At 37.7% G+C, this 26,243-nt stretch overlaps 1 protein-coding gene across 10 annotated transcripts in view; it reads right to left on the reverse strand.

Moving 5' to 3' along the window:
• The window catches only part of ACACA (acetyl-CoA carboxylase alpha), a 277,035-nt gene that overhangs the window by 69,961 nt on the left and 180,831 nt on the right, over positions 1 to 26,243 (reverse strand). For all 10 annotated transcript variants that reach the window (XM_049636543.1, XM_049636545.1, XM_049636544.1 and 7 more), the window contains 5 exons: positions 25,284 to 25,430; positions 9,456 to 9,725; positions 5,087 to 5,184; positions 958 to 1,078; positions 236 to 346 (listed from right to left, as the gene is read on the reverse strand). In XM_049636543.1, coding sequence (XP_049492500.1) covers positions 236 to 346; positions 958 to 1,078; positions 5,087 to 5,184; positions 9,456 to 9,725; positions 25,284 to 25,430 — 747 coding nt within the window. The remainder of the gene's footprint in view (positions 1 to 235; positions 347 to 957; positions 1,079 to 5,086; positions 5,185 to 9,455; positions 9,726 to 25,283; positions 25,431 to 26,243) is intronic.

Below are 26,243 nucleotides of genomic sequence, written 5' to 3' on the forward strand. Positions count from 1 at the left end.
CACAGAACTTGGAACAGTGCCTGGCACAGAGTAGGTACTCAAAATACTTGTTGAATACAATGAATGAATGAATGATTAGGTAAGCAAGGCAATGGGCAGGAAAGATGGAGATAGAGGGGAATAGATTCAGGGAGGCATGGACTGAAAGGCTTCTCCTCAATCAGAATCTTGAATTAAGAATTCACAATCATCTTCATACAGCTTCACACACTTCTCTCAGACTCTAGAAACTTACTTTGTTGAGAGCTCCAGCTCCGGTCAGAATTAAGTGAGAATTTTCAACCTGGATGGTTCTCTGTCCCAGCCGGACAAGGTAAGCTCCAATCCCAATAGCCCGGCATGTAACCTTAAAAAAGAATAAATTAAAGAGAGAGAAAGAGAGAGAGAGAGAGAGAGAGAGAGAGAATAAATTCTACATGTCACAGATTTATGTCCCCTCCCAAGCTGTAAGAACTAAGGCACAAATGTATAAAATCTACATTAATAGAAAAAAAAATTGCTTTTTAGAAAGTTTGCTTGATTAATAACAATGTTAAAAAAGCCCCACAATTTCCTGGTCAAAGAAAAGAAGGTACAGAATTCAGTGAATTGGACCAAGGGGGATTAGACACAAAGGTTCATAGGCTGTTTATTTCTCTTATACTTCTTCCCATTTCATAGATGCTTGGCATCTATACTAGAGGTAAGAACAAGAAAAGTAGTTAAGAGAAGAAATTCAAGCTATTAAAATTCTCGTAGAATATTTAGAGAAATAAGAAGTTAAACTAAAGGCTAAAATGAGGTGCTAGGTTTTTCTAGGAAATTCAATTATTTACATTATCATGCACAATTAAAATCATATTGTAGATAATTTTTAAGAAATGTTCTCATTTGGGACTGAATGGCAGAGATCGGACCAAAAAAACTCCTAGCCACACAGTCAGTTCTTCAAAAATTTCACATTCTGATAAGATTTACCAAGCTGATGGTGATAATCTCATTATAGGCCAATGAGGATTCTCCAGCAATCATTCCAGAGCCTCGAAGGTTCTCTGCTCCAAGTCCCTCTTCCTTCCCAATAATATCAGTTATCTTGTACCTATTGGATATAGCCATGCCAAATTATAAAGGTTAAACACAAGAACAACAATCCACTAAAAGAATAATCACTATTAAAAGGCTGCTAAAAGCATACTGAAAGCTTATTTAATGCCAGGGCTCTATACTCTTCTTATACTTTTCATTCATGTATCTTTCCTTCTTAGCTTGGTGCCTATTTTCTTCTGGAAGCAATATGGTATAGTGGAAAGAGAAAAATCTGGAATTAAGTAGACAGGTTTAAAACCCTGCTCTGACACATACAGCCATGTAACTCTGGAGATAATAGTAACTTCTATAAGATGGAGATAATGGTGTCTACCTCTAAGGGTTGACATGAAAGTTAAATTAAAGGAACAAAGAGGGCTTGACACATAGATGGCGCTCTGATTTTAGATGCCCTCTCTTACTTTCTAGAACAAGTTTCTTAAAAGCAGGGCGACTGTATATCTCTCTATAATCAGCAACAGCCATTAAATCAATAATTTTTGATACATGTTACAAAGGAATAAAAAAGTCCAGAGGCATAGTGAGAATGCTCAGGCCAATTTCTCAAGTCAAAAAATCCTTTCTCTTTCCAAGACAGGGATGAAGGGCAAGATCAAAACAGTGCACTCCCATTCCTGCTCTTTGTGAATATCAAGTGCATACACAGAGGGATCCTGGCTCTAGTCTTTTGAATAGAGGGGCAAGTAGAATGTGCATGGAAGTGAAATGCTGGCCAAGTTGTCCAGAAACCATCTTGTGGATCCAGTGGGAGCCACTCGTCTGTCTTCTCGGCAGGGGATTAGGAGTGATAGCTGATAATGGGAAGTGGGAGATGGGGAATGGAACTAATAAAAGAGAGGAAAAATATAAAGTTGGAAGCAGAGATGGGCATATATTATTTACAGTTCCGTGTGTACCCAGAAAGCTTGGCACCAGGCATAGTTTTATAAATTGAAATAATAAATATCCCATAGTGGCTCTTAAACTACTTTTTTGCCCCCATATTTCTCTGTTCCCTTCTTTCCTTACTTCTAACCTTCCACCAATTCTTTTGCTTTGCCCATGCTGTTGGCCTCTGGCTTTGCATTTCTGCTTCTCAGATTCCCCGGCCTTTCTATTTTTAGCCTCTCCCAGGAATTCTCCATTCTTCCTTTTGCTCTGTATCTAGGCTCTAAATTCTAGAGTTATGTTACAGGTAAAGCTAATCTCCCTTAAGGGGTTAATGAGCCACAATAATTGGAGGGAGGGTTAATGTGTCCTTTCCAGAAGGCTCACATGCTATATAGTCACAAACACTCATGGGCATAGTCAGCCGTCCCTGCAAAGCAGATCTTTTCCCTCCTAAGGATTACATATTGCTTCACAGGTATTCATGACTTGTTAAGTGGCATCTTCTCCCTTTGTATTACATGAAAAAGAATACAAATTTCCCATTTTCTGCTCTATGATCTGAGTCTTCTACTATTGAGACTATCATTCCTTAAAGTAGTACCAAATTTTAATGTTATTTGTAATAAAAATCTTTGTATAGTGTAATACATATATAGTGTATACACTTTGTATAGGGTATATATAGATATACAGATAGATAGTATTTTATATATATATATAAAATTTTTGATCCTCACAACAATCCAGTGTGATAGGTAATATCCTCTCCATTATTACATATAATAGCAGCCAGGATTTTTGACTGCTTACTATGTACTCAGTGCTGTGCCAACAACTTTACAAATATTAATTTACTTGATCTTCATCTTACAGATGGGGAAACTAAAACTTAGAGAAGAAAAATGACTTGCTTTAACAAAAAAATATGTAAAATCAATAGCTTTCTAAAATATCAGTAATAAAGAGTTAAAAAATATAATGGGGAGGGAGAATCCCAATCAGAATAGCAAGAAAAGATACAAAATAGGGGTGCCTGAGTGGCTCAGTTGGTTGAAGAGACGTCTGACTCTTAATTTTGGCTCAGGTCATGATCCCAGGGTTGTGGGACTGAGCCCCACATTAGGCTCCATGCTGAACCTGGAGCTGCTTAAGATTCTTTCTCTCTCTTCCTCTGTTCCTCTCCCCTGCTCCCACTCTCTCTCTCTAAAATAAAAAAATTAAAAATAAATTTTAAAAATGCAAAATATTTAGGCATAAACATTTTAAAAATGGCAAACTCCATTTTGTACCTACACTGTGCACCACAGTACCTCAGGTGACACAGTCAACTGCCAGGGGCACTGCAGGATATTTTAAATATTTTAGAAAAACACTATGATATATATAATATCTGTTGGATCCCATGTTAACTACCAGCATTACGTGGTTCATTTTTAAACATTACATAATGCTACATTCCTTTTGACAATGTTTTATCTTTGCAATGCTGGGTTTTCACAGTTTCTCTGGAAAAATAAAAACAAAAACAAAAAAACCAAGTCCTACACAAAAATCAATGCAGAACAAGAAACAATGGTGGCTACATCCGAGCTAAATCCAAGTTTTGAGAGTTCATATAGATGCAAATACCCCATTAGTAAGTAACTGTAATTATTTAAAAGTGAAAAAACTTTCAATTTATGTGTATTATATTTTCAAATAACTATTAATTTATTAGAGTATCAATACTTATCTCTGGGTCTGACTACTTAATAAACAGAAATATTAGGTATATCTTTTAGCTCAAAGTTGCTGTGAAAAAATTATTGAGACAGCAAGGGTATTATGAACCAAGACAGAGTGGGAACCTGTATGAAGAAAACCACAAAATTTTTAAAAATACAGTTGAAAAAAGGAAAAACGTGCCATGTTTTTTCTTGGGAAGAGTTAATAATTATGAAGATGTCAGATTTCCTAAATTAATTAATAAACTTAATGTAACTTGAATCAAAATCATTATGGAAAGTTTTTGGTAATTAAAAACAATGAAACTAATACAAAAAGACAAAAAGAGTCAATAAAATGGGGAAAAATTAAGAATGCGAGGAAATCTGCCCCATTACAACAGTTAAAATAATGTGGCATTACCCCAAGAATAGACAGCACAAAAAACTGATACAAAGCCTAGTAACTGAATTAAGATTATTATAAAAGTGAGGAAAGTACGAATTACTCAATAATTGGTATTGTAATAGTTGATTAACATTCGAAAGTACTTGCAGACAGACTGTAAAAATGGTAAACCTCACTAGTATTCAAAAATACCAGTTAAAATAATTGCTATTTTTATCCTATTTTATTAATTGACAATAATCAATATTGGCAAGAGTGGAGAAAAATTAAAGGGGAAGAATGCACTGTCATATACTGCTGGTGGAGTACGGATCTTGGGAGGGCAATCTGAAATTATCAAAAATATCTTTAAAATGGACATATTTTTTGACCAGTAATTCTACTTTTTACATAGGTCAAAGGGAATAATGATAGATATTCCTAAAAGTTTATTTAAAAGAACACTCAGCCGAGGAATATAGTAGTAAAAAGTTGGAATAGTCTGAATGTTCAAAAAAGATAAAATTTATTTTATTATTAAATAAATAAAATTTTATCATAAAATATTATCAAGCCCTTAAACATAATCTCAAATAATATTTTAAGAATATACAAAATTTCCCCAAAATAGTTTTTAGTGAAAAGTGCAAATAACAAGAGTTTTTCTATTGTGATTCTGATTATGTAGAACAAAGTCATATATATACAGAAAAGACAGCAAGACTATAGTATACATTAATAACGTTCTTTCTCAGTAGGTTTGTAGCTAATTTTTATTTCTTCATAATTGTTTAGATATTCCAACTTTTCTAAAATGAATAAATAATATAAACATAATTTAAAAACCTTAATCAGTAAGATAAGGTCTTTCAGTTAATTAGTGGTAGAGCTATGATACAAACCTCGGACCTCCAGATTATATAATAAGCAATCTTCATTGCTCTTTCAAGGTCATGATCAGCAGGACAGTGAGGAAGAAATGATCATATTCACCTTTCTTTAATCCATGGCTAAATAATTCTGATACATATACACCTACCTGGATTCTCCTTCATCTTCTACATGTTCACAGTGGACAGAGTTGAGAGCACTGACCCTCTTATAATCCTGAGGGGTCAGATATAAGTATTTGTATCCCTGTGAAGTACAAATAGTTTTTAACTCATTATTTGCCATCATCACATAACCAGAGGACATAGCAAAGCATGCATAACACAGCTTGTTCCAAAGCTAGCTTTAAATTGTCACATCACTCTAACAGAATACTAGCATAGACAGTTCTCCTTTGAAAGATGGAAGTGCCTATTTCTCTAGTCACTGACTGTCTTTGAATTAAGCTATCTTGTAGCTACAACTGCGAATATATTCCAACCATTTCATTTTCATCAGGTTTTTAAAGGGTAATTTCTGATCTTTTGTGCCACCTCTATTAATGATATCAACACAAAATTAAAGAAATGTGTGGATTAGTATTATTTACTTTTTCAAATCCAATGGGGTTTTCTGGGTGGTTCAGTCAGTTGAGTGTCCAGCTCTTGATTTCAGCTAAGGTTATGATCTCACAGTTCATGGGATCAAGCCCTACATTGGGCTCTGTGCTGACAGTGCAGAGCTTGCTTGGGATTCTCTGTCTCTCCCTCTCTATCCCTCCCCGACTCATGTGCATGTGTGCATGCTCTCTCAAAAAATAAATAAACAGATTTAAAAAAAAAGAAAGTAAATGGTAAGAGATAATTGAGAGGATCACAAAAATGGGAAGGCAATATTAAAACCAGAATTCTATACGGTGATAATCATCATATACAGTGATAATCATCAATGAATACTGAATTCATGCCTTTTGCATTTTTATTATTTTTTATTAAGAAAATTTTTAATGCTTGTTTATTTTTGAGAGAGAGACACACACACAGAATTTGAAGCAGGCTCCAGGCTCTGAGCTGTTGGCACAGAGCCCAAGGCAGGACTCAAACTCAAGAACCATGAGATCATGACCTGAGCCAAAGCCATATACTTAACTGACTGAGCCACTCAGGTGTCCCTGCCTTTTGCATTTTTAAATAAACAACTTATAATTCCCATTTACATTTAAAAATTTATACTAGCTTTTTGTAATTATTTTTACAAATACATACACATGCTCACAAAATAGAGTTACAGGATACATGTGTTTAACTTAAAGGAATTAGTCATTCAGGCAAAAAAAAAAAAAAAGGTAAACAGAGGAAGATGTTTTAAATACTATGAGAAATTATGCCACCACTTAACTCAATGAATTTGTCCCACAGTGAGCACAACCTGGAAGACATGAATCTGTCACTGAATTTGTATGACTTATGACAAGAACCTTGTAGTGTGGAGGGTCCTTAGTATGTCAGTCAGCATGTATTTATTGAGTGCCTCTTATGTGAAAGGTACTGTTCTAGGCAAAGGAAAAACAGGAATGAACAAAACAGACAAAATTTCCTGGCCTTATGGAACTTATACTCACTCTAGCGAGAGAGACAGAAATAAATAAACATATAATGTTAATGAGAATACTGTTTAAGTAAAAAAAACAGAGTCGAGAGGGAGACAGAGCGTTGTGAGAGGTGAACTTGTAGAAAGAAAAGCCCAGGGAAGTCTTCCTTGAAAGTGGCTTCACTGAAGAGTGGAGGAAATGAGACATGAGGATATGGGGGCGCTGGGAGAGGAAGTATTCGAAGCAGAAGGAACTGCAGGTGCAGAAGTGCAGGGACATGAGTGTGCCTCAGAAATATTTAAGGAGGTCGTTGAAGCCAGTGTGGAGTGAGACTGTCTGAAAGAAATGAGGGCAGGGTGGTATTGGAAGACCAATCTATATAGGGTCTTGGGTTAAAATTCACACAATACTGGCTTTTTTTTTTTTTTTTTAAGTAATCTCTACAACCAAACATGGGGCTTGAACTCACAACCCTGAGATCAAGAGTTGAGTGCTTCATCAACTGAGCCAGCCAGACACCCCAAAACTGGCCATTTTAAAGGGTTTTTAGTATATCCTGATGTTGTGCAACCATTACCAGTCTCTGATTCTAGGCCATTTTCATCACCCCAAAAAGAAACACTGTACCTGTGAGTAGTCATCAATAATTTCCATACACTTTTAACAGAAATTTTATTTAAGTATAATTTACGTGCAATAAAATTCCTTGATTTTATGTACTGCAGTTTGGTGAGTTTTGACAAATGTATACACTTGTGTAATCACCACCACAATCAAAATATTAGAGTATTTCCATTATCCTCTGAAACACTATTACATTGACAAGATGTCTTAGCAAAGAAAACTGAGAAGGAGCAGTCAGGAAGCTAAAAAGGAGACTCTGTGCCCTAGAAGCCAAGAGGACAAAGTATTTCGAGGATGAAATGTATGTCAGTCAGCATGTATTTATTGAGTGCCTCTTATGTGAAAGGTACTGTTCTAGGCAAAGGAAAAACAGGAATGAACAAAACAGACAAAATTTCTCACTCTAGGAGAAGTGACCAACTGTGTCAAATGCTGCTATGGCATCGAGTAACTCAAACGAAGACTAAGATTCATGACAGAATTTAACCGTATGGAATCCATGGTGACCCTGACAAAAGCAGTACAGGCGCCGGTGAGGGTGCAAGCCTACCTGAGGTGAGGGGAGAGTGTCTGGAGATAGCAAGAAGAGACAATGCTCTTAAGAAGCTTTGCTGTCAATAAAGGTAGTGATTGGGGGCTAAGTATTTGTAAGCTAAAGGGGTAGATTTGGTACAGGGAAAAAGTGATGATTTAAGATGGAAAGGGTAAATGTCCAAGAGGAGTGACTGGCTTTGGACAGGGGCAGGGACTGTCTATCCAGAGTACAGGGAGATGGCAGAGAATAAAGGCACAGATGCAGACACGTGAGAGCTTGTGGATGCTCTCTTCTCATTGCTTCCATTTGCTCAGTGAACTGGGGAGCAAGGTCGTTAGCTAAGAAGGAGGATGGAGCAAGAGGGTTTTGGAGTTTTAAGGAGAGAGGGGAAGATGTGAAACTGTCCATTGTTCAAGTTCATAAACTTGAACTGAAAGTAAGACCAGTCAACAGCAGTGGGTATTTTTCTCCATCAGTGTTCGGCTATGCAGGTTCATGTATGTGAGTATATGGAGAGTACTTGATTTACACAAGGTTTTTGTAAAGAGATAAAGTAAGCAGAATGAGGATGAGGAAAGAGGGAAAAAAGTTGAGGGTGTAGAAAATGTGGTCATTATAATATGATTAACCTATCATTGAACTTGGAATGCAAGCAGACAGGAATGAAATAAGGATGTAAAGAGGGAGTGAAGGACAGAAGAAAGGTTGTAGGATCAACAGTTGCAGATTCTGGAGGGTTCAAAGGATTGCTGGACTTGGTATACTACAGAAAATGAGTGGGAAAGATAGGATGAAGGGGTGGCAAAGAAAGGGATGGTTGAAATTAAGATTATGGTGAAGAAGAGGCTGAGCTGGAGTAAAAGATAGGAAGTCAAGGATCTAAGATGCTGGATTATGGAATGGATCATCTATATGGATATAGTAGTCACTAAGAATTATAACAGGGCTAGTTGTATTGGAGAATGACAATGTGCCAGCAACTAAAAGATGCAAAGAATGAGGAGTGACCAGAGTTGGGGACCACTATAATAAGTGGTGGTTTGGCACAGTCTGATGACATGAAATTCAAAGGTGGGGGTTTCAGGGGAGCCTGGGTGGCTCAGCTGGTTAAGTATCTGACTCTTGATTTCGGCTTGGGTCATGACCTCATGGTTTGTGAGCACAGTAGGCTGATAGTGTGCAGCCTACTTGGGATTCTCTTCCGCTCTCTTGCTCTCTGTCAAAATAAATAAACACTAAAAAAATATATATATATATGGGGGTTTTCAGAGAGAAAGAAGGGAAAAGGGTCTGAAAGTAGCAATGAGGCACAAAGAAGACACTCTTCCCCCTCTAGGTTCAGTGGTACAAGAGAAAGACAGAGATCAATCACTCTGTAAGACAGCTAGGGCAAGCAGAGTCTTTAGAGGACAGGCAGATTTCAAGTAGAGAAGAAGCTGAGGATATAAGCGCTTTAGTAAATGACCATTAAGTCATGGAAGCCACAGTGGAATAGTTTAAAGATAGGCATTTCTGGCTTAACATGTCCCATGATGAATGCATATTTATTTCTTCTGGTGTTCAACTCAAGAAACAGCAATCTGTTTCAAAGCTGGAGAAAAAACCTGGTGAATATATTGAGACACAATTTGTCTCCAACATGGTTATAGCTCACTGTGCGTGCGGACTTTTGAACTTAAACCTCTCCCTTTCCCCCACCTCTTTACATGTGTAGACACACACAACACACACACACACACACACAACACGATATACTGTCTTGAAGTTTTATCTTTTCTTAGTCTGTACCTTGTAAGGATCCTCAGGATCTACCCAGGCCACGTGAAACATATGACGAATTTCCTCTGCCAGTCCAATTCGTGCTCCGCTGTTGGCTGCTACAAAGATGCGTGGGATACCCTCTGCCCTGGCAAGCTCAGAAGCTCTGAGAAACAGCAAATCCTCCTGGGGCCCAAAGGACCCAATTAGGTATGTGATGTCATTGCCAATAACAATGATATCTCGGCCTTCTGGATATTCAGGACTTTTAAGGGTCATTTTCCAAGCTACCATGCCAATCTGCAAAGGCACAGACAAACAAATAAATAGAAGCCTCTTACCTGTAGAATTTTTTTTCAGGCTCCATGAAGGTATCAGACTATACCTAGACACAGCCTCCATGTAACGATACGCCCTGCTAAAGAGCCAAGTTTCCTGTGGGAAACTATAACAAACATTCTAGCATACCTCTCTAGGTTATGGTGAGAACAGCTGGCTTACTATGTATTTCACAGTTGTTTCAATTCCTTCTTTGGACCTGCTTAAAAAAGATGGAAAAACCAAAGTCTAAATGCACTCAAGATATGTGTGGGAGAATGCCATGCTGCAGGGAATTACATCCAAAACTCCCTAGCTTGCTACCCTATCTACTAAGACACTAGTTCCATCTTCAGTGAGATTCTTTCTGAGAGACTTCTTACACATGAGAGGAGAGGAGAATCATCTTTCATGGACTATACAACTTCTGTGATCCTGGGTCCTTTGACTGTTCTACAGCATTTGATAGGAATAACAGCAACATTCTTTACTGGCTAGCTTCAGGTATCCTCTGCAAGAATTCACTATAGCTCAACATTGCATCCTCGCTCTGAGCATCTCTTGCCACTTTCTCCCAGCACCACAAAACCAAAGCATGCAAGGAATGATATATGTAAATCTCTACTCTCTGTTCAGTAGCATCTGACCAGCCACACAAATAAATGATATTGACTTCAAAGGCAAGGGTGACACGTCTCTTCCCAAACCCTCACAGCCCTCTCTTCTTTTAATCCCCTTCTATATGAGATCTAGTCAATCCTTCTACTTGTTTATTCGCTAGTTCCATTTCTTTTCTATTCACTCATACCCCAGTTACAGCTGCAGTTTTTCATGCCTGCCTGTCTGTTTCCCTATACCCGGATAAGTAATGTTTTCCATTCCTTTTTTCCCCCTATTTCTTTCTGTCTCCCTCCTGCCCCCCACTGCACTCTCACCCCCCCCCAACTTGCTCCCAAACACAAAGCCTACCAGATGAGCATTCCTGGTCCTGCCTAATGGAGCCCAGCCACATCTGCAGCCTTGGTCCCTCATCCCCAGGCTGCTGCATATCACCTCATTGGGGAGCCGGCCATCAAGAAGGGCCATTAACAGATGTAAATAGCAGCATCCCTGGAAAGCCACATGCATCACCCAGACTCAACCGGGCCAGTGATCATAAGCTCTGAGTACACATTCCTCAATCCAATTGCACATCCACTGTAATCAGGCTGGTTGAAGCTTTCCACATAGCTATTTGTGATTCTCCACATTAAGAAATATATATATGAAACACCTACAGACAAATATAAGCTATTTAATATATCATACCATTGGCCAAATACAAATCAAAATGGATATAATACACAGAAAAAAAATCCAATCACCTTGTGAGATAAGGTATTACTCTATCTGCTCATTAAAGACACAGAAAGGAAGGAGAAACAGATCATCCAAAATACAGCATGGAGAAACTGCAAATATCAGGATAACTTTGGTCATGGCTTTTAAGAAGCTGGCTAATATATGCCTGTGTGGGGAGAAATATTTTACCTGCCTTCTCACGTGGCGCTCTAACCTAACACCTCTTTTTGTTTTTCAGGAAGGAAAAGCTATTTCCTCTAAATGCATTTGTAGTTAGGAAGACTGGTTTTACACCAAATTTTATGATATATTAACCTTAGCCACCTAGGCTAGAAGTAGCTTAGAAACAAGCCTTGAAGAATCTACTTCAGCATTTGCATGCTAATGCAAACATTGTGTCTGTGTGGCACTGGACAGGCAAATAATACTCTTATCTTCTGTTACTACCTGGGGACTCTAACTGTGTCACTTGGGCAGTCAGTTCAGCAATTGGCTAGGTCATTATGTTTGCAATATTGACTTCTAATTAGGTGTCAACACAGCAGCACCAAGAACACACTACTCTTTATCAATGTCTTTCCAAAGTGTGTTCCTCATCGACCACCTCCCCCCACCTTTAAAAAGTACCAATACAGAATGGAGAGCGCTATCCCAATCTTCATATAGTGAGATTCACTACTAGAAGAGATTAAGTTTTGAGCAAGCATAATGAATAAACATCCAAGAAAGCATCTACTGCTCAACTTATACTGAAATTTAGATTTTTTAAAAAGTTTATTTATCTTTGGGAGAGAGAATGTGTTCATGTATGCATACACTAGGCAGGGGCAGGTGAATGAGAGAGACAGAGAGAGAGAGAGAGAGAGAGAGAGAGAGAGAGAGAGAATGAATCCCAAGCGGGATCTGCGCTAACAGCTAACAGATCATGACCTGAGCCAAAATCAAGAGTTGGATCCTTAACTGACTGAGCCACCCAGGCGCCCCTGAAATTTAGATTTTATTGCTAATTCAACAATAGGGCACATAATGGAAAAAGATGGGCTTCGGAGTTAAACTAACTTGGATCCATATCCAGGCCCTATCACTTACCAATTGTATGACCTTAGAAAAATAATTTTATTGAACTTCAATGTCCCCACATACAAAATTAACACTCCCTATGGGTTTGATGAATAAACTATTCGAAACAGTAATCTATTATATTATCTTCAACATACAAAATTTGTCCCTTTCTCTCCTCTCAATCTATCCAAATCTTACCCATTCCAAAAAGATTCATTCAAATTCCATTTCCTTAGTAAAGCTTTGCCTAGTCTAAAGCTTCTTCTCCATCTCCTACTAAGACCTTCATGTGGAGAATTCATTTGATAATTAATCATATATTGCCTAGGACCGTTTCTAGCTTGCCAGCCTAAACCATTATATCATTGCCTCCAGTGCCTAGCAGGATCCCTATACACGTAATATGGGAGTAATAAATATTTGCTGGTTCCATAGTCATTTCATTTTTTAAATGATTCTTAGAAAATAGTCAACACCAAGGGCTTAGAACATCATCCATGACTTATCTCTAGGGATCACAGAGTGACAGTCTTAAACATCATTCAACTCTTCTATTTTTAAATATAGGGTTTAAAAAAATATTTTTTTAATATTTATTTTTGAGAGAGAGAGAGAGAGAGAGAGAGAGAGAGAGAGAAGGGGGGGGAAGGGGCAGAGAGAGAGGGAGACACAGAATCCGAAGCAGGCTCTAGGCTCTGAGCTGTCTGCACAGAGCCCAACACGGGGCTTGAACTCATGAACCGTGAGATCATGACCTGAGCTGAAGTCAGTCACTTAACCAACTAAGCCACCCAGACGCCCCTTCTAATATAGTTTTTTAATGTTTATTTATTTTTGAGAAAGAGAGAGAGACAGAGTATAAACAGGGGAGGGGAAGAGAGAGAGAGGGAAACACAGAATCTGAAGCAGCCTCCAGGCTCCGAGCTGTCAGCACAGAGCTGGACACAGGGCTCAAACTCATGCACCACAAGATCATGACCTGAGCTGAAGGTGGATGCTTAACTGACTGAGCCACCCAGGAGTCCTTCTACATTTTAAAAAATAACAAAAGTAACAGTTGCCATTAAGTGAACATCTATCACATGCTGTACTATACTACATATTGACAAGTAGTGATAGTAAAGAGGTTAAGCTGGGGAGTGTCAGCCTACCTTGGTCCAAATCTCAGCTTTGTTCTAGCTGTATAATCTTGGACCAATCAAGATTAACCTCATAAAGCCTCAATGTTTCCAATTATAAAAAGTCCTCAAATTATTAGTATTAATTCAGAAGCAGCTGTTATTATTGCCATGAGAAAACTAAGGTACAGAGAAATTAAATAACTAGTTTTATAGCTAGTATGTTTATTTTTTAAGATACGGTTCACATAATTTCCTTTACCAGAGAAATTACAGAAGTATGTTCTAGACTAGTGCCACTGCAGTTAGCAGAAACAATAAAGAAAGATGAACATCAGTTATAACACAAACATAAATGTCATTGATCCCTAAATTCAATGTGGTATTCTGGAACAGAAAAAGGACATTTGTAGAAAAACTGGTGAAATCCAAAATGAAGTCTGTATTTTACTTATTAGTATCATAACAATATTAGTTCTAAGTTTTTTTAATTAATTAATTAATTAATTAATTATTTTTAATGTTTATTTATTTTTGAGACAGAGAGAGACAGAGCATGAATGGGGGAGGGTCAGAGAGAGGGAGACACTGAATTGGAAACAGGCTCCAGGCTCTGAGCTGTCAGCACAGAGCCCGATGCGGGGCTCAAACTCACGGACCGCGAGATCATGACCTGAGCCAAAGTCGGCCACTTAACTGACTGAGCCACCCAGGCGCCCCTAAGTTTTGATAATTATACCATGGTTATACAAAGCGTCAACATTAGAAATATCAACGGTTTCAGTTAGATCTATTTTAATACACCTCTTTCAGTGGGCATAAAGATTATTTGAGCAACAGAAATAGTGTAAGATGCTAATACTAGGTATATAGGAACTCTTTGTACTATCTTTGTAACTTTTCTGTAAATCTAAAATATTTTAAGATAAACTGTTAAAAAAATAAATGTCATGATAAAAACTTTCTGGGAGGGAAGTAAATTGGCTAATAAGGTTATCATTAGTGTCCTGTACAGCCCTGCAAAATGATGGCTATGAAGACTAGGTGCAGCATTTTAAAATACCCATGATGTGGGGCGCCTGGTTGGCTCAGTCATTGAGTGTCTGACGTCGGCTCAGGTCATGATCTCATGGTTTGTTGAGTTCAAGCCCCAGGTCAGGTTTTGCGCTGACAGCATGGAGCCTGCTTTAGATTCTCTGTCTCCCTCTCTCTCTCAAAGATAAATAAACATTTAAAAAAAAAATACCCATGAGGTAATACTATATTTGAAGAGATAGTATAACAAAATTGTCTGTATATCATAATAATTGTGAAAGGCAAAACAGTTTTCTAGCCACTTTAAGTAAGCTATTGACCTCTATGTGCTTCAGTTTCCTCATCTGTAAAATGGGGCAATAGGACCCTATTCTATTAAGTTTGTTGTGAGGATTAAATTCATGGTAAGCCTTAGAACAGTGCTTGGCACACAGTAAGTGCATAGTAAGTATTACAATACTGCATCTAAAGGCACACTGGGGTGGAGGGGGAGAAATGAAATAAAAGAACATAGCAAAATGAGACGATAATTATTTAGAATGATGGGATGGTGCTTTTTCTTCCATTTTCCGAATCTTCCTTAATGTGTTTATAAAATTATCAATGCAATATAAGTTTAAAAGATAACTAAGACTACCAAACAGCTCTTTATTGAGTGACAGGCACATGGTAGCTTATTGTATTATTTTTACGATAGTGTACATTTGAGCATTTCCATAATAAAAACATTTTTTAAGGGAAAACTATCTCACCAGCCTAAGGATTTTTCATACTTTACAAAACTGACTCTAGGTTTTAGTCCTGCTACAACAGATCATATTTATATAAAGTTAGAAGGAGAGAGCTAAACACATGCAAATTAAAAATCAAGACCCACCTGGAAGGGACAATATCAAGAACTGCCTTAGTTTGTTGGGGCTATCATTTCATTTTTAAAAAAGAAATGTTCTGCAATGATGTGTCTGAATGTAAACATATGTATATATAGGTTTATACAATATTAATATCTCTACCTGAGAAGTAACTGCTTCAGTGTTTTTCTGGTCTGATGGTTAAATACATATTTATACTTTTAAAGTCAATATTTGTACAATAGACAAGAACAGTGCCTATCAGCTAAATACATATTTAGGACTGTACCACATGTATTACAAACATGTACTAAAATCGAAAGCTTATATTTATACAGAGCCTTTCATCTTGAAGGGGCTAAAGAGCTTTACAAACATATGTACATAAAAGGACGCTCGCACTGATAGGCAGGCAAGGTATCAGTTCAACCACTCCCCTGTTCCTTCCAGCAGTCTGGGATACGGACACATAGTGTCAACAGATGCAGCTCTGTAACGGCTGCAAAGACATGTAACACAATAATCCACCTTGTGGTGCAGTCACTGGAAGAGGGCTTGCAACTTGGGAAGAGCAACTGCTCTCCTCCAGCGTAGAAGCACCCTGGCCATTTCCAGCTTTGTGTTTTTAAATTATTCTCTACCAAACTCAACTAATCACTTGACAAAATTGAATTTGATACTGGAAATGGTTTCTGAATGCAAAATACTTTCTGATGATGAGAAGTAGGTTGAAAACTGCTTCCCCCTGCCCTTGTTAGATTTAGAGAGAGAGAGAGAGAGAGAGAGAGAGAGAGAGAGAAAGGGAGGGAGAGAGAGAAAGGGTCACAACATTCAGGAAAAATGGTTCAAAATATTCTATCTAAGAATAGCTTCATCTCAGAGGATTGGGTCATTACTTCAGAAGACAGTCATATTTTCCCCCCATTTAATTAGGACACCATAAGTTTCTCAGTCAAATTACTTTATATAGATGGGTCTATCTATATTAATACACACAATGGAGACTTTATATTGAAAATTCTGCAATCACTACAAAAGCATACACAAGTGTGACAATGTGATTAGGAATGTGACATTCACTGATTTCACCTATGCCCAGGTTTCCTAGTATATGAACTGAAAAATAACAACCAAAGGATATTCCACCACTGAATCCCCTTGTTCCGGTTTCTCTCTCCCTCCAGTGCTTTCATGCAGGTGAAACCTAGTGAAAATGACATTCCAGGACTAAGGGCTAAGGAAGCAACAAAAGGGCAGCAGCCCGAGAGGGTTTGCAAGTGTGGGTGGGTTTATGGTCTAAGGAGGTTCAGACTCAGGCTCCGTGGCCCTGGAAGTACACAAGCTTCCTCTCTGACCACTGACTTACCAAATAGTTTTAGGCACTTCCTGCCAATTATGTGTTCATTAATACAGCCATAAATTGTTTAAAAATATGTAATTTCAGATTATTTCTGATAATACAGGCTTCTTAGGTTTAGGGTTACCAATCTAAACTAAGGTGAGGGAAAAAGGGAAGAGGATCAAAAGAGTTACTGTGAATAAGCTGAGGATGAGCAGAAATAAATGTCTGCTTTATACAAGTTCTAAGGAAGAAAATATTTCCTTGGTCACTGTCTGATTCTGGAATAAACACATGCAAGTGAGGGAGGAGGGAACGGGGAGGAGAAAGCAAGCAGAAGAGAACAGTCTTATTTAACTGTTTTTATGTGGGTAAAATGATTTGTGCCACAGTATTTCCATAAGAAGTGGGACCATTATTTTCCTGTAGAAACACATTTGGTTTGAAAAGTATCACTGGACAGGATGTGAAAATCAAACTGAATGAATTATTCACAACCCCCGATCAGAGGTGATCATTATTTCTGATGCTCCAAACAGTGATTAGGATTCTGCCCTGAGATGTCATTTTCTCGCTGAGTAACACCAGCGACACAGAAAGGCATTATCTATCTATCCATACATGTATTTTTTTCTCCTGGGAGGACCTTGGTTTAATGTTACTATAACAGATACTAAAAACATGACAATATTAACATTTATTCCGATGGTGCCCATAAATGCCATTAGTCTGACACAAAGTGTCAACACTAATCATGACCCAAAATTAACACCAAAATTGACATCAACATTAATTGTACTATCAGTGTGAATAGAATGTGCGATTGCACACACGCGTGCACACACACAGATACTTCCCAAAGCTGCAGTTACTACAAAATAAAATACTAATATTAAGCTCAACCAATAAATTTGAAGGGAAAGCAAAGGGGCAAAACAGGACAGGACTGTGTTTTTAAGAATGTAAGAAGCATCCATCAACCGTAGCTATCTATGCTGTGGGAGGCAGGTAAAGTATATCTTTGCCATGGTTGCCTTTCTTCTATCTCCTCACTTTGAGTTCAGCTGTAATAATATTTTTCTATGTAGACTTAAATAGAGGTGAGACTGTGGCTTTAAGATTAAAGCTTTATTTTCCATGCTAAAAGTCTAATAGTTGAAATCTCCTGGCAAAGCTTCCTGTAGCTATTGTGTTACTATTGCTAATGCCAGGAAGATGACCATTCTGCAAGGCCCTGGAGCAGCAATACAAAGAATTCTCGAGCGTTCGAGCTGAAACGGACCTAAGCATTATCTGCATTGTGGAGATGAGAAAATGAAGGCCCAGTGAGAAAGAATCTGAACTTGAGTTCCTTTACAGATGCATAATAAAATGTCACCTCCCCCCCGCTTTTATGTCTTGTATGAAATGTTACATCTTCACTTTTAGTTAGATACTATCAAAAAATAATGACAACATTCACTCATGTTAGAATTTCATGAAAAAAATGTACTTGACGAAATAGTAGAAAAATACTGTATAGGTGTTAAAATGTGCCTTTTTAAATCACAAGGCGATACAATGTTTGACATAATTTGTGCCATTCAGAAAAACCATGCTGAAAAAAATGTCAATGCCTTTCCATATTGTATTATCTGCTGGATATCATATTCTGTTGCCTAGTGTTATATGATCACATAAAAGAGCTGAAAACAATTTTCTTAACAGCTGAAAAACTCTCTTTTTCATGCTTGGATAATTCAAAAATGGCTGAACAAACTTACCTCACCCTTTCCAAAAAGCGATAAAAGAGTAAGAAAAAAACCATTTTTAGAGCAAAAAAATTTCATCCCAGAGGTAATTTTTTGAAAAATATTACTGAAGACTAGAAATAATAATTTCTAATTGAACAGGGGAATTATCTCCCTGCAATATTTATAAACATGAAACCACAGTAATTTTATGCATATACACACACAATGCTTTTAGTAAACATACCAGTTTAAAAAAAAAAAAACATGCAAAAGAGCACATACAAGCCAGTGGTCTTTGAGAAATGGGGCACAGGAGTAATTGGACGATATGGAAATTAACCAAGTTGGCCTACTGCAGTTCAAGAAGCTTTGCCCATTAATCACACAAACGAATGTTGAACTCTGATGCTCCACGCTACACCTCATCCTAGGGTGTCATCTGTTGCTGTCCTGATGTTCGTTATTGCCTTTAGTTGGAGCTGTACAGTTTCTTGACATAGGGTACTATATCACATCCTTTTTCAGCAAAATCTTGAAACTTAAGGAGTATAAAAATGCTGGCGAGTATATCCTTTTGTTGAAAGGCTATCTTATCTTTAGGACTGACTTGTGAAGGGGACTGAGGAGCCCTCCACAAGTTCTGCTTTGGTCGGCCAATGGATGCATTAGGATTTTCAGTCAAGCTCACTGGGCTTTGGTTTGCTAATAATGAAATGAGTCAAACGAACTAATCCACCTGTTGAAAAATCTCCAATACCAATAACAGCCATTCAGAAGGAATTCTAAGAAAAGTATATGCAAAGTAAATAGGTGACAGGTATTAAGGAAGGCACTTGTTGTAATGAGCACTGTGTGTTGTATGTAAGTGATGAATCACTAAATTCTACAACTGAAACTAATATTACACTATATGTTAACTGGAATTTAAATAAAAATTAAAAAAAAAAAAGAGAAAAGTATATGCATCCCAAAAGAATATAGTGTTAAAATTCATTAAAAGTAATTCTGTGGCAGGAAGACCTATCTTTCAAAATTAGCCTCAATATTTTTCTAAGGGGGGCTCAACTTTGGTTCTGAGGATCATTTTAGACAGACTCGTAATCAAACATGCTCACTCAGAGGATAAAAGAAAAGTGCATAGTAATTTTAAATAAAACTATCTTAATCACATATTTCATAACATGTCTTTTTCTATACTTGAAATTCCTATCTTGTTGGGCCTAAAAAGATTCAAAATTGGGGCTTGGGGAAGCTGTTGATGAAAAACAAGATAAGCGCAAATTATGAATGTTTATATGTAATCAGTGGTGTGTGATACTTTTCTGCTGAGGATCTCAAAGCACTTATTACAAACACTTCCCCATCTTCAGGGATAGATTGATGGCAAGGACCATTAGTCTCTTTTTATAACCTGAACAATCAGTGCACAGACCACGGTCCTGTTTTTCAGATCTGCCTCCTTCAGGTCTATTTCAAAGCTCACCTTCAGCATACTACAATACAAATATGCCTCTTTTCCAACACATATCTAAAAGATTGACATGGACTCAATTTCCACACCCAGCATGAAAAGGTAAACTGATATCAAAAGAATGAAATAAAAGCACAGTAAAATACATCCAAATTAGCCTCACATTCATGGAGCTATTCTGAGATTAAATTGAGTAAAGCAATATACAAAAGTCTAATGTTAAACCAGAAACATATTTGGCTTCTATATGCATAAGCTCAAGTCCATAAACATACACAAACTCTCTCTAGTCAGAGTTTCAAAGCATAATAGCTTCCACTAGAATCTGAGTCCAGGATAACACAAGGAATTCCTTTGAGAGAATAGAAACTGTCAACCAAGCAAATTCAGACAGAGGGTTATGGTGGTTTTTCTAAAATAAGAGGTCCTTTGGGCTAAGAGGGTTAGCCTAAGAATTGTCAAAATGGATCTACTAATTAATTTCTTCTAATACTTCAGGCTTCTATAAGCTTACCAACTTCCTTTCCTTACCAATCCCCAATTTTTGTTTGTTTTTATATTCAAATTAGAGATTTCAAAGGATTATAGCAACATATAAGTGAGGAGGAGTGTCAAAATGAGAAGATTTGTTTAAGCTAGTCAGTAGATGCAAGGATATTTGATATATCGCTCTCCATAATTTTTTCTAAGTTTGAAGTATTTTATATTAAAAAATTACAGACACTTACACCTTGGTGAAACCAGACATCAACACACTGCCAACAATTAAATGTTGGCAAGGCTGAGCAGTTCTAGGACTGAATTCCTAATTCCCACCATCCCTACCCTTTCACCTCAAGAACATAAAAGATACCAGTCATGATGGCAACCAGTCTTTAAACTTTAATTTCCACTATTTTTTTCCTCCTCAATCATCCTCTTCCTAAACAGACGTTTCTTGTAAAAAATGTGTAGGGCAAGGATGTGATAAGGTTCAACAGATCTCCGCCCAAAGAGTTAAAAATGCAATTGCATACTGGAGGAACACCAGGCAAAGCCTACCACACCAACTGAAGAAAAACGAGGAAGGATACCACTGGATCTGTCTCACCAAACGGGCAATTCAGAGGCTTGTCTGAATGCCAAGCTGCTGAGAAGGAAAAACCCTGACACCTAGTGCCCATCTGGAGAAATGAAGCCTTGGAGCGACTGCAATTCTTAAAAAGAGTGGTAGTGAGTGTGCATGTGAAGGCAGTCATCAAATTGCATTCCATTTGGAATATGCTTATCTCCCAGAAAAATTTTAAGGAAAAAATTTAATACCACACAAGAATTCCAGTCTTTAGTTGCTGATCCTTTGTGGAATACACACCCTGTACCTGATTATTATAGCTGCTTCTAAAGAGAATCTTCCTCTTATCTCAGTTTTCCATTATGACAGGAGAGATGTGGGGAAGGGTTTTGCATGGTTAAAAATCCCACGTGCTGACAGAGAGAGGAAAACAGGGTCCTACTTTCTGTCCACACTAAAAGTGCTATGAAAGTTGCTTGCCTATCATATCTTTCATCGCTGCCCAGTTTAGACATTCATGATTTATTTCACGGAGTTAAAGGAAATATGATAAAAGAATGCTAATAACATGTCAGAACAAGTAAGAATGTAGTCTCAAGAAGGCTACGGTTTTCTTTGTCCTATACCAAGCAAAGTTAAGCTGTTCTCTGTCAAGTCCGTTACCGCCCTTGGCTTGATCTTAGCCTGAGCCTTTTAATAACAGGATTTAGCGTGAAAAGTAGCTGCAGTGGATTGTGAACTGTTACTCAAAATGTTCCCACCTGCAATTACAGCTTCCACCAAATGATCAAAACAGGTTAGCAAACTGGCAGGAAAATGAAAACAATTCCTCCAAAATTGAGAAGCAGTAAAAGTAGAACTGTGAGTTGGCTGCACTTCCTCTGATTCCAGGCTTAGCAGCACACCATTCATCTAGCTGTGTATTTACATACACTGCCCATCACTGTAGCTTCATAGCAGCTAGAATTGAAATAAGTTTAGTCTATGTTGCAATCACATTTTCCACAATTTTCATCTTTACTCAAAACTATTAAAAAAATCCTAGACAACTCATCTTTGGAACTATTTGCAAGTAACATAGTTCACAGATTTGGTCTACATCTCTTTTAATCCTACTCTAAATTCATACTAAATGCAATGCCATTCAAATCTGACAATGAGAAAAATGTGTTCTCCTACACTTCCATCATGAATAAGGTGGCATTCCTTCAGTTACATCTTTCTTGATGGAGAAGGGACAACTAGGAAAATACAAAGGAGAAAGTGGCTAACACCACATCAGAAAATCTCTTTCTCCTGCTTTTAACGTGGGGACAGTGTTCAAAATGCAGGTCACATCTCTGCTGAAACAGCCAATATTCTTTCTCAAATGGCAAACAAGTTACCTAAAACTAAATGGAACTGAATTGTTCCAAGTCCTGGTCCCATCACCATTTTACCTATTTACTGTCCTGGAAAAAAAACAGGGAAGAAAGCCTGGCCACCCATATAGCCGATGCTCTGGTAAGTACAGGTTTTCTGCCTTTGACTATGGGGAAAAGGGGAAAAGCATCTCGATTCATGGGGAAACTCTGCAGGAATCTCTTGTTTTACCTTTATTCCTTATATCCATGTGCTAGCTTTTAAACCCAGAAACTCCAATCCTTCAAGGTAATGCAGTATCACCCACAATGATGACCTGGTAGAGCCGTCACCTTTGGAGAACACCACATTATGATGATTTAATGTCTATGTAGCATCAATACATTTACATCAAGCCTTGGCTTTCAGAACATTAACAGGTCAATTTTTTATTCCTTTTTTAATAAAACGATTTCTCAAGGCTCTGTTCAGATGCCCATTCTCTTTGGGACAGGACAGATTTGCTCCAAATCTCATCAGCATGAGCTCTTCTCGTTCCCTTCACATCACTCTTGGGGTAATGCATAGAGTGCCAGGCTCATGACAAACTTGTCTCTTTTGCCAAAGAAAATTAAACTGCGATAGCTGAAAGTCAACTTGCTCTGATAAAACTGGGCTCAGCATGAGGAAATACATCCCACTGATGCCTCGTCATCTCTTAGGCACAGCTGTCCCTCAGAATTCTGACTGCTGAAACTCCATCTTCAGATTGGTCGGTTTCTCAGTGAACGCACACCATTGTATGCTCAAGCTATTGGTAACAGAGTTTGATACTTATACCCCAATCCCATTCCTGTTGTGCAATACCCTACAGTCTCGCTACAGCCATGGACTGACTTCACCAACCATCCCAGGCATTAGTCACTAACTGCTCACAAAAGAACATTGGTCTCACTTCTCCTGAGCTCAAAGACTCAGAAACAGCAAGCTAACAACTCAGCCTCAATCCCGGTCAATGATTTGAAGAAAAGGAAAAGAGAACAAAGAAAATAGGCAACCCTTTAAGGAGGATAAAAGGTAGAACAAGAAAGTGAGAACTGATAAAAACAGAAATAAAAAATTTAAATACAATTAGATTTCTCAATTTCAAGGTTATTAAAGCACTGGGCAAAGGGAAACATATGGTCCCCATCCCGACTCTACTGCTTGTAACTACAGTACTGTGTGGCTGTTTAAGACATCCCTTTTCCACCCAGGTTTGGTGAGTCTTAAAGGGGTTAAAAAAAACCTTTAATTTTTTTTTTATTCGTGTGTGTGTGTGTGTGTGTGTGTGTGTGTGTGTGTGTGGTCTTTGGGTACAGAGTCCCGTATAATAAGACTATTTGTATTCATACTGGCAGAGTAAACACTACATGTTCATGCCCAGGCAGCTCTGTGCTTGTAATTTCAGCAAGAACAGAGCTCTGTCCCTCTGGGACTTCACTATTCCCCCAGTCTCCATTCGCTCAAACACAGAATGAGAGCAGAGAGAAAGCAGGAGAGAAAGATCATGGCAAGAGGTTTCACACAGCAGTGCAGCTAGCTTTCATGTGGCCCAAAATCTCATTTTTTGTTTTAATTACATTAGTTAAAACCATTTTTCTCTCAGCCCCATGTTCACAAGGGTGCCTTCCATTCCTAAAGACTACACTGTTGAATGAAACAGAATTTAGGTCTAGCACAATGAAGCTTTTCTTTGCTGTTGAGGGGCTCACTATGTAGATGTCACACTGTGGCACAAGCCTCTGCTTCAACCTGGTGTGTTAACGAGTACATATCTATTCCTGTGAAAATTCTATGCATCTTCTCTTCCTCGCCTCTTGCCTTTGCTATTTGTTGAGGCATTAGATTAGAAGAACTGTAAGTCTGATACTCTCCATCTGGTCCAATGCCTGCATCCATCTTAATACCAATTCATCTACTTTTGGCATCCACTGGTATACTTGCTGAAACAGCATACACCTTATATATACAGTAACATTTTTTGAAAAAGATACACAAAATGGAAAATACCATGTATTATCTCCAAAGGTCTACCTAGCCTGTTTATGGAGAACACTTGGGTAAAGATTACTCTTTCTAAAGAATGAGATTTATCTAGGGATTCTATCTAAGGTTGAAATAAAAACTGTCTCTTTTTAAGTTTATTATTGTTTTGGTTGTAATTGTACATTAGAAGCATAGTTAAAATCAGGAAGAGGAGGAGATAGGTTATTATGACTTTATATCATTATTAACAGTGCACCATACGAGAGAGGATTCCAATGCCAGAAAATGAATTCTTAGATAACTATCAGAAATGTGCCTTCTGCTACATTCTTTTATGTTTAAACCCCTGGTTCTGATTGAGCCCCTTTAAGAATATATTTACCATGATCATAACAGCACTAGATTAAATTACCTGAGCACAGAAAATATACCAAAAAAGGTGTACTAGTATGTAAGTATCCAAATAAGAAAGAACATCAAGCAAAACAATACTTTAAATGTTTTTATTATAGAAAAATCTCAGGGGCGCCTGGGTGGCTCAGTCGGTTAAGTATCCTACTTTGGCTCAGGTCATGATCTCATGGTTTGTGAGTTCCAGCCCCACATCAGGATCTCTGCTGTCAGCACGGAACCCACTTTGGATCCTCAGTCTCCCCATCTGTCTGCCCTTCCCCACCTGCATATTCGTGTGCATGTGCTCTCTCTTCTCAAAAATAAACATTAAAAAAAATCTCAAAATTTCAGGTATATACAAAAATAGAGAAAATAGTCTATTCCTATGTATATATCATTTAGGTTTCATTAACAACTCATGGCCAGTTTGTTTTCCCTATACTCCCACACTTACCCCTCTATTACTCTGAAGCAAATCCTAGACATTGGATCATTTCATCTGTAACTATTTTAGTAGTTATGTGTAACAGAAAACATAACTGTTTTTTAGAAAGCAAAACTTTAATACCATTTAAAAAAGCACATCATTATCACACATAAAAAATTAATAATTCCTTGATATCCAGTCAATGTTTTCTCTCTAAAGAACTCTACCAACAAGACTACTATGTGCCTATGCAGCGTCTAAATTAATGCTACTTAATGACCACCCCCATGGAAAGTTGCCACTAGTGGGCACAGATATAAGAAAAGGGGGAAGGGGAATCAATGACTTGCCTCATTTCCTCCTGGAAGCCTGTTCATGTGGACCAGCTGACCCTGATCATCCAACACAAGCTCAGTATATGTCAGCATGTCAGAAGGCAGGGGGGGTGATGGAAGGAATGCTTGAGTGGACATAGACTCCCAGAGTTTGATCAGAGACTAGTGGAGGAGAGAAGTTTGACTGATCAGTGACAATCAGTATTTTAACATACACAAAAATAAATATTAAGTTTCAGTCAATCTGACTTTACTCTTTCCTTTCCAAGTGTTCTGCTGAGCATCAAAGCATCAGACCAAATTCTGCAGCTCTCATTCTCAGTTAAAATAGATTTGTAATTATTTTTCACATGTTTTTTACATATCAAAATCAGGCACTTTTCCAACAAAGTCAAATTACTGAGTGATTCTGAATCAGCACAAGAGCATTAACAAATGCAATAGACCTAACAAACAGACCTAACAATACCTAGGGAAATTAAAATAAAAAACTAAATAAGTAACATTAATCCCTCTTTTTTAAAAAAGGAAGAAAAATCCCAGAAGAATAGAAAAATAACCAGGAAAAGTGATATGACACTCAGCTAATACCAAAAAAAATCTAAGGCGGCAAGAATAAAGTTTCTACTAGAGGCTCAGGAAAAGCATCCTTTCCTAATGTCTTTTCAGATCTATAGGCCCATATGCAGGAATTAGCTCATCAGGGATGTATGACTATTTGTAAATGTGCGGGATCAATTCTGGTCAAATTTGAGAATACAGACACACCTATCCATTTTAAAACCATTTTGATTTCCATTTCCAACTTCATATGACCAGAACAAATGCCTCATGAAGAGGGAACTAGCTGTTTCTTTGGTTGTCTCAAAACAACATTTAAAGGCAATATGATATATTCATATCTACATGTTCCAATCACAGTGTTTATGTCTATTCTACAGGAAAAATTATACAGAGTGTCATTTCTATTTATAG

Source organism: Panthera uncia, chromosome E1 (genome assembly GCF_023721935.1).
Source record: "Panthera uncia isolate 11264 chromosome E1, Puncia_PCG_1.0, whole genome shotgun sequence".
Lineage (NCBI taxonomy): Eukaryota > Metazoa > Chordata > Mammalia > Carnivora > Felidae > Panthera > Panthera uncia.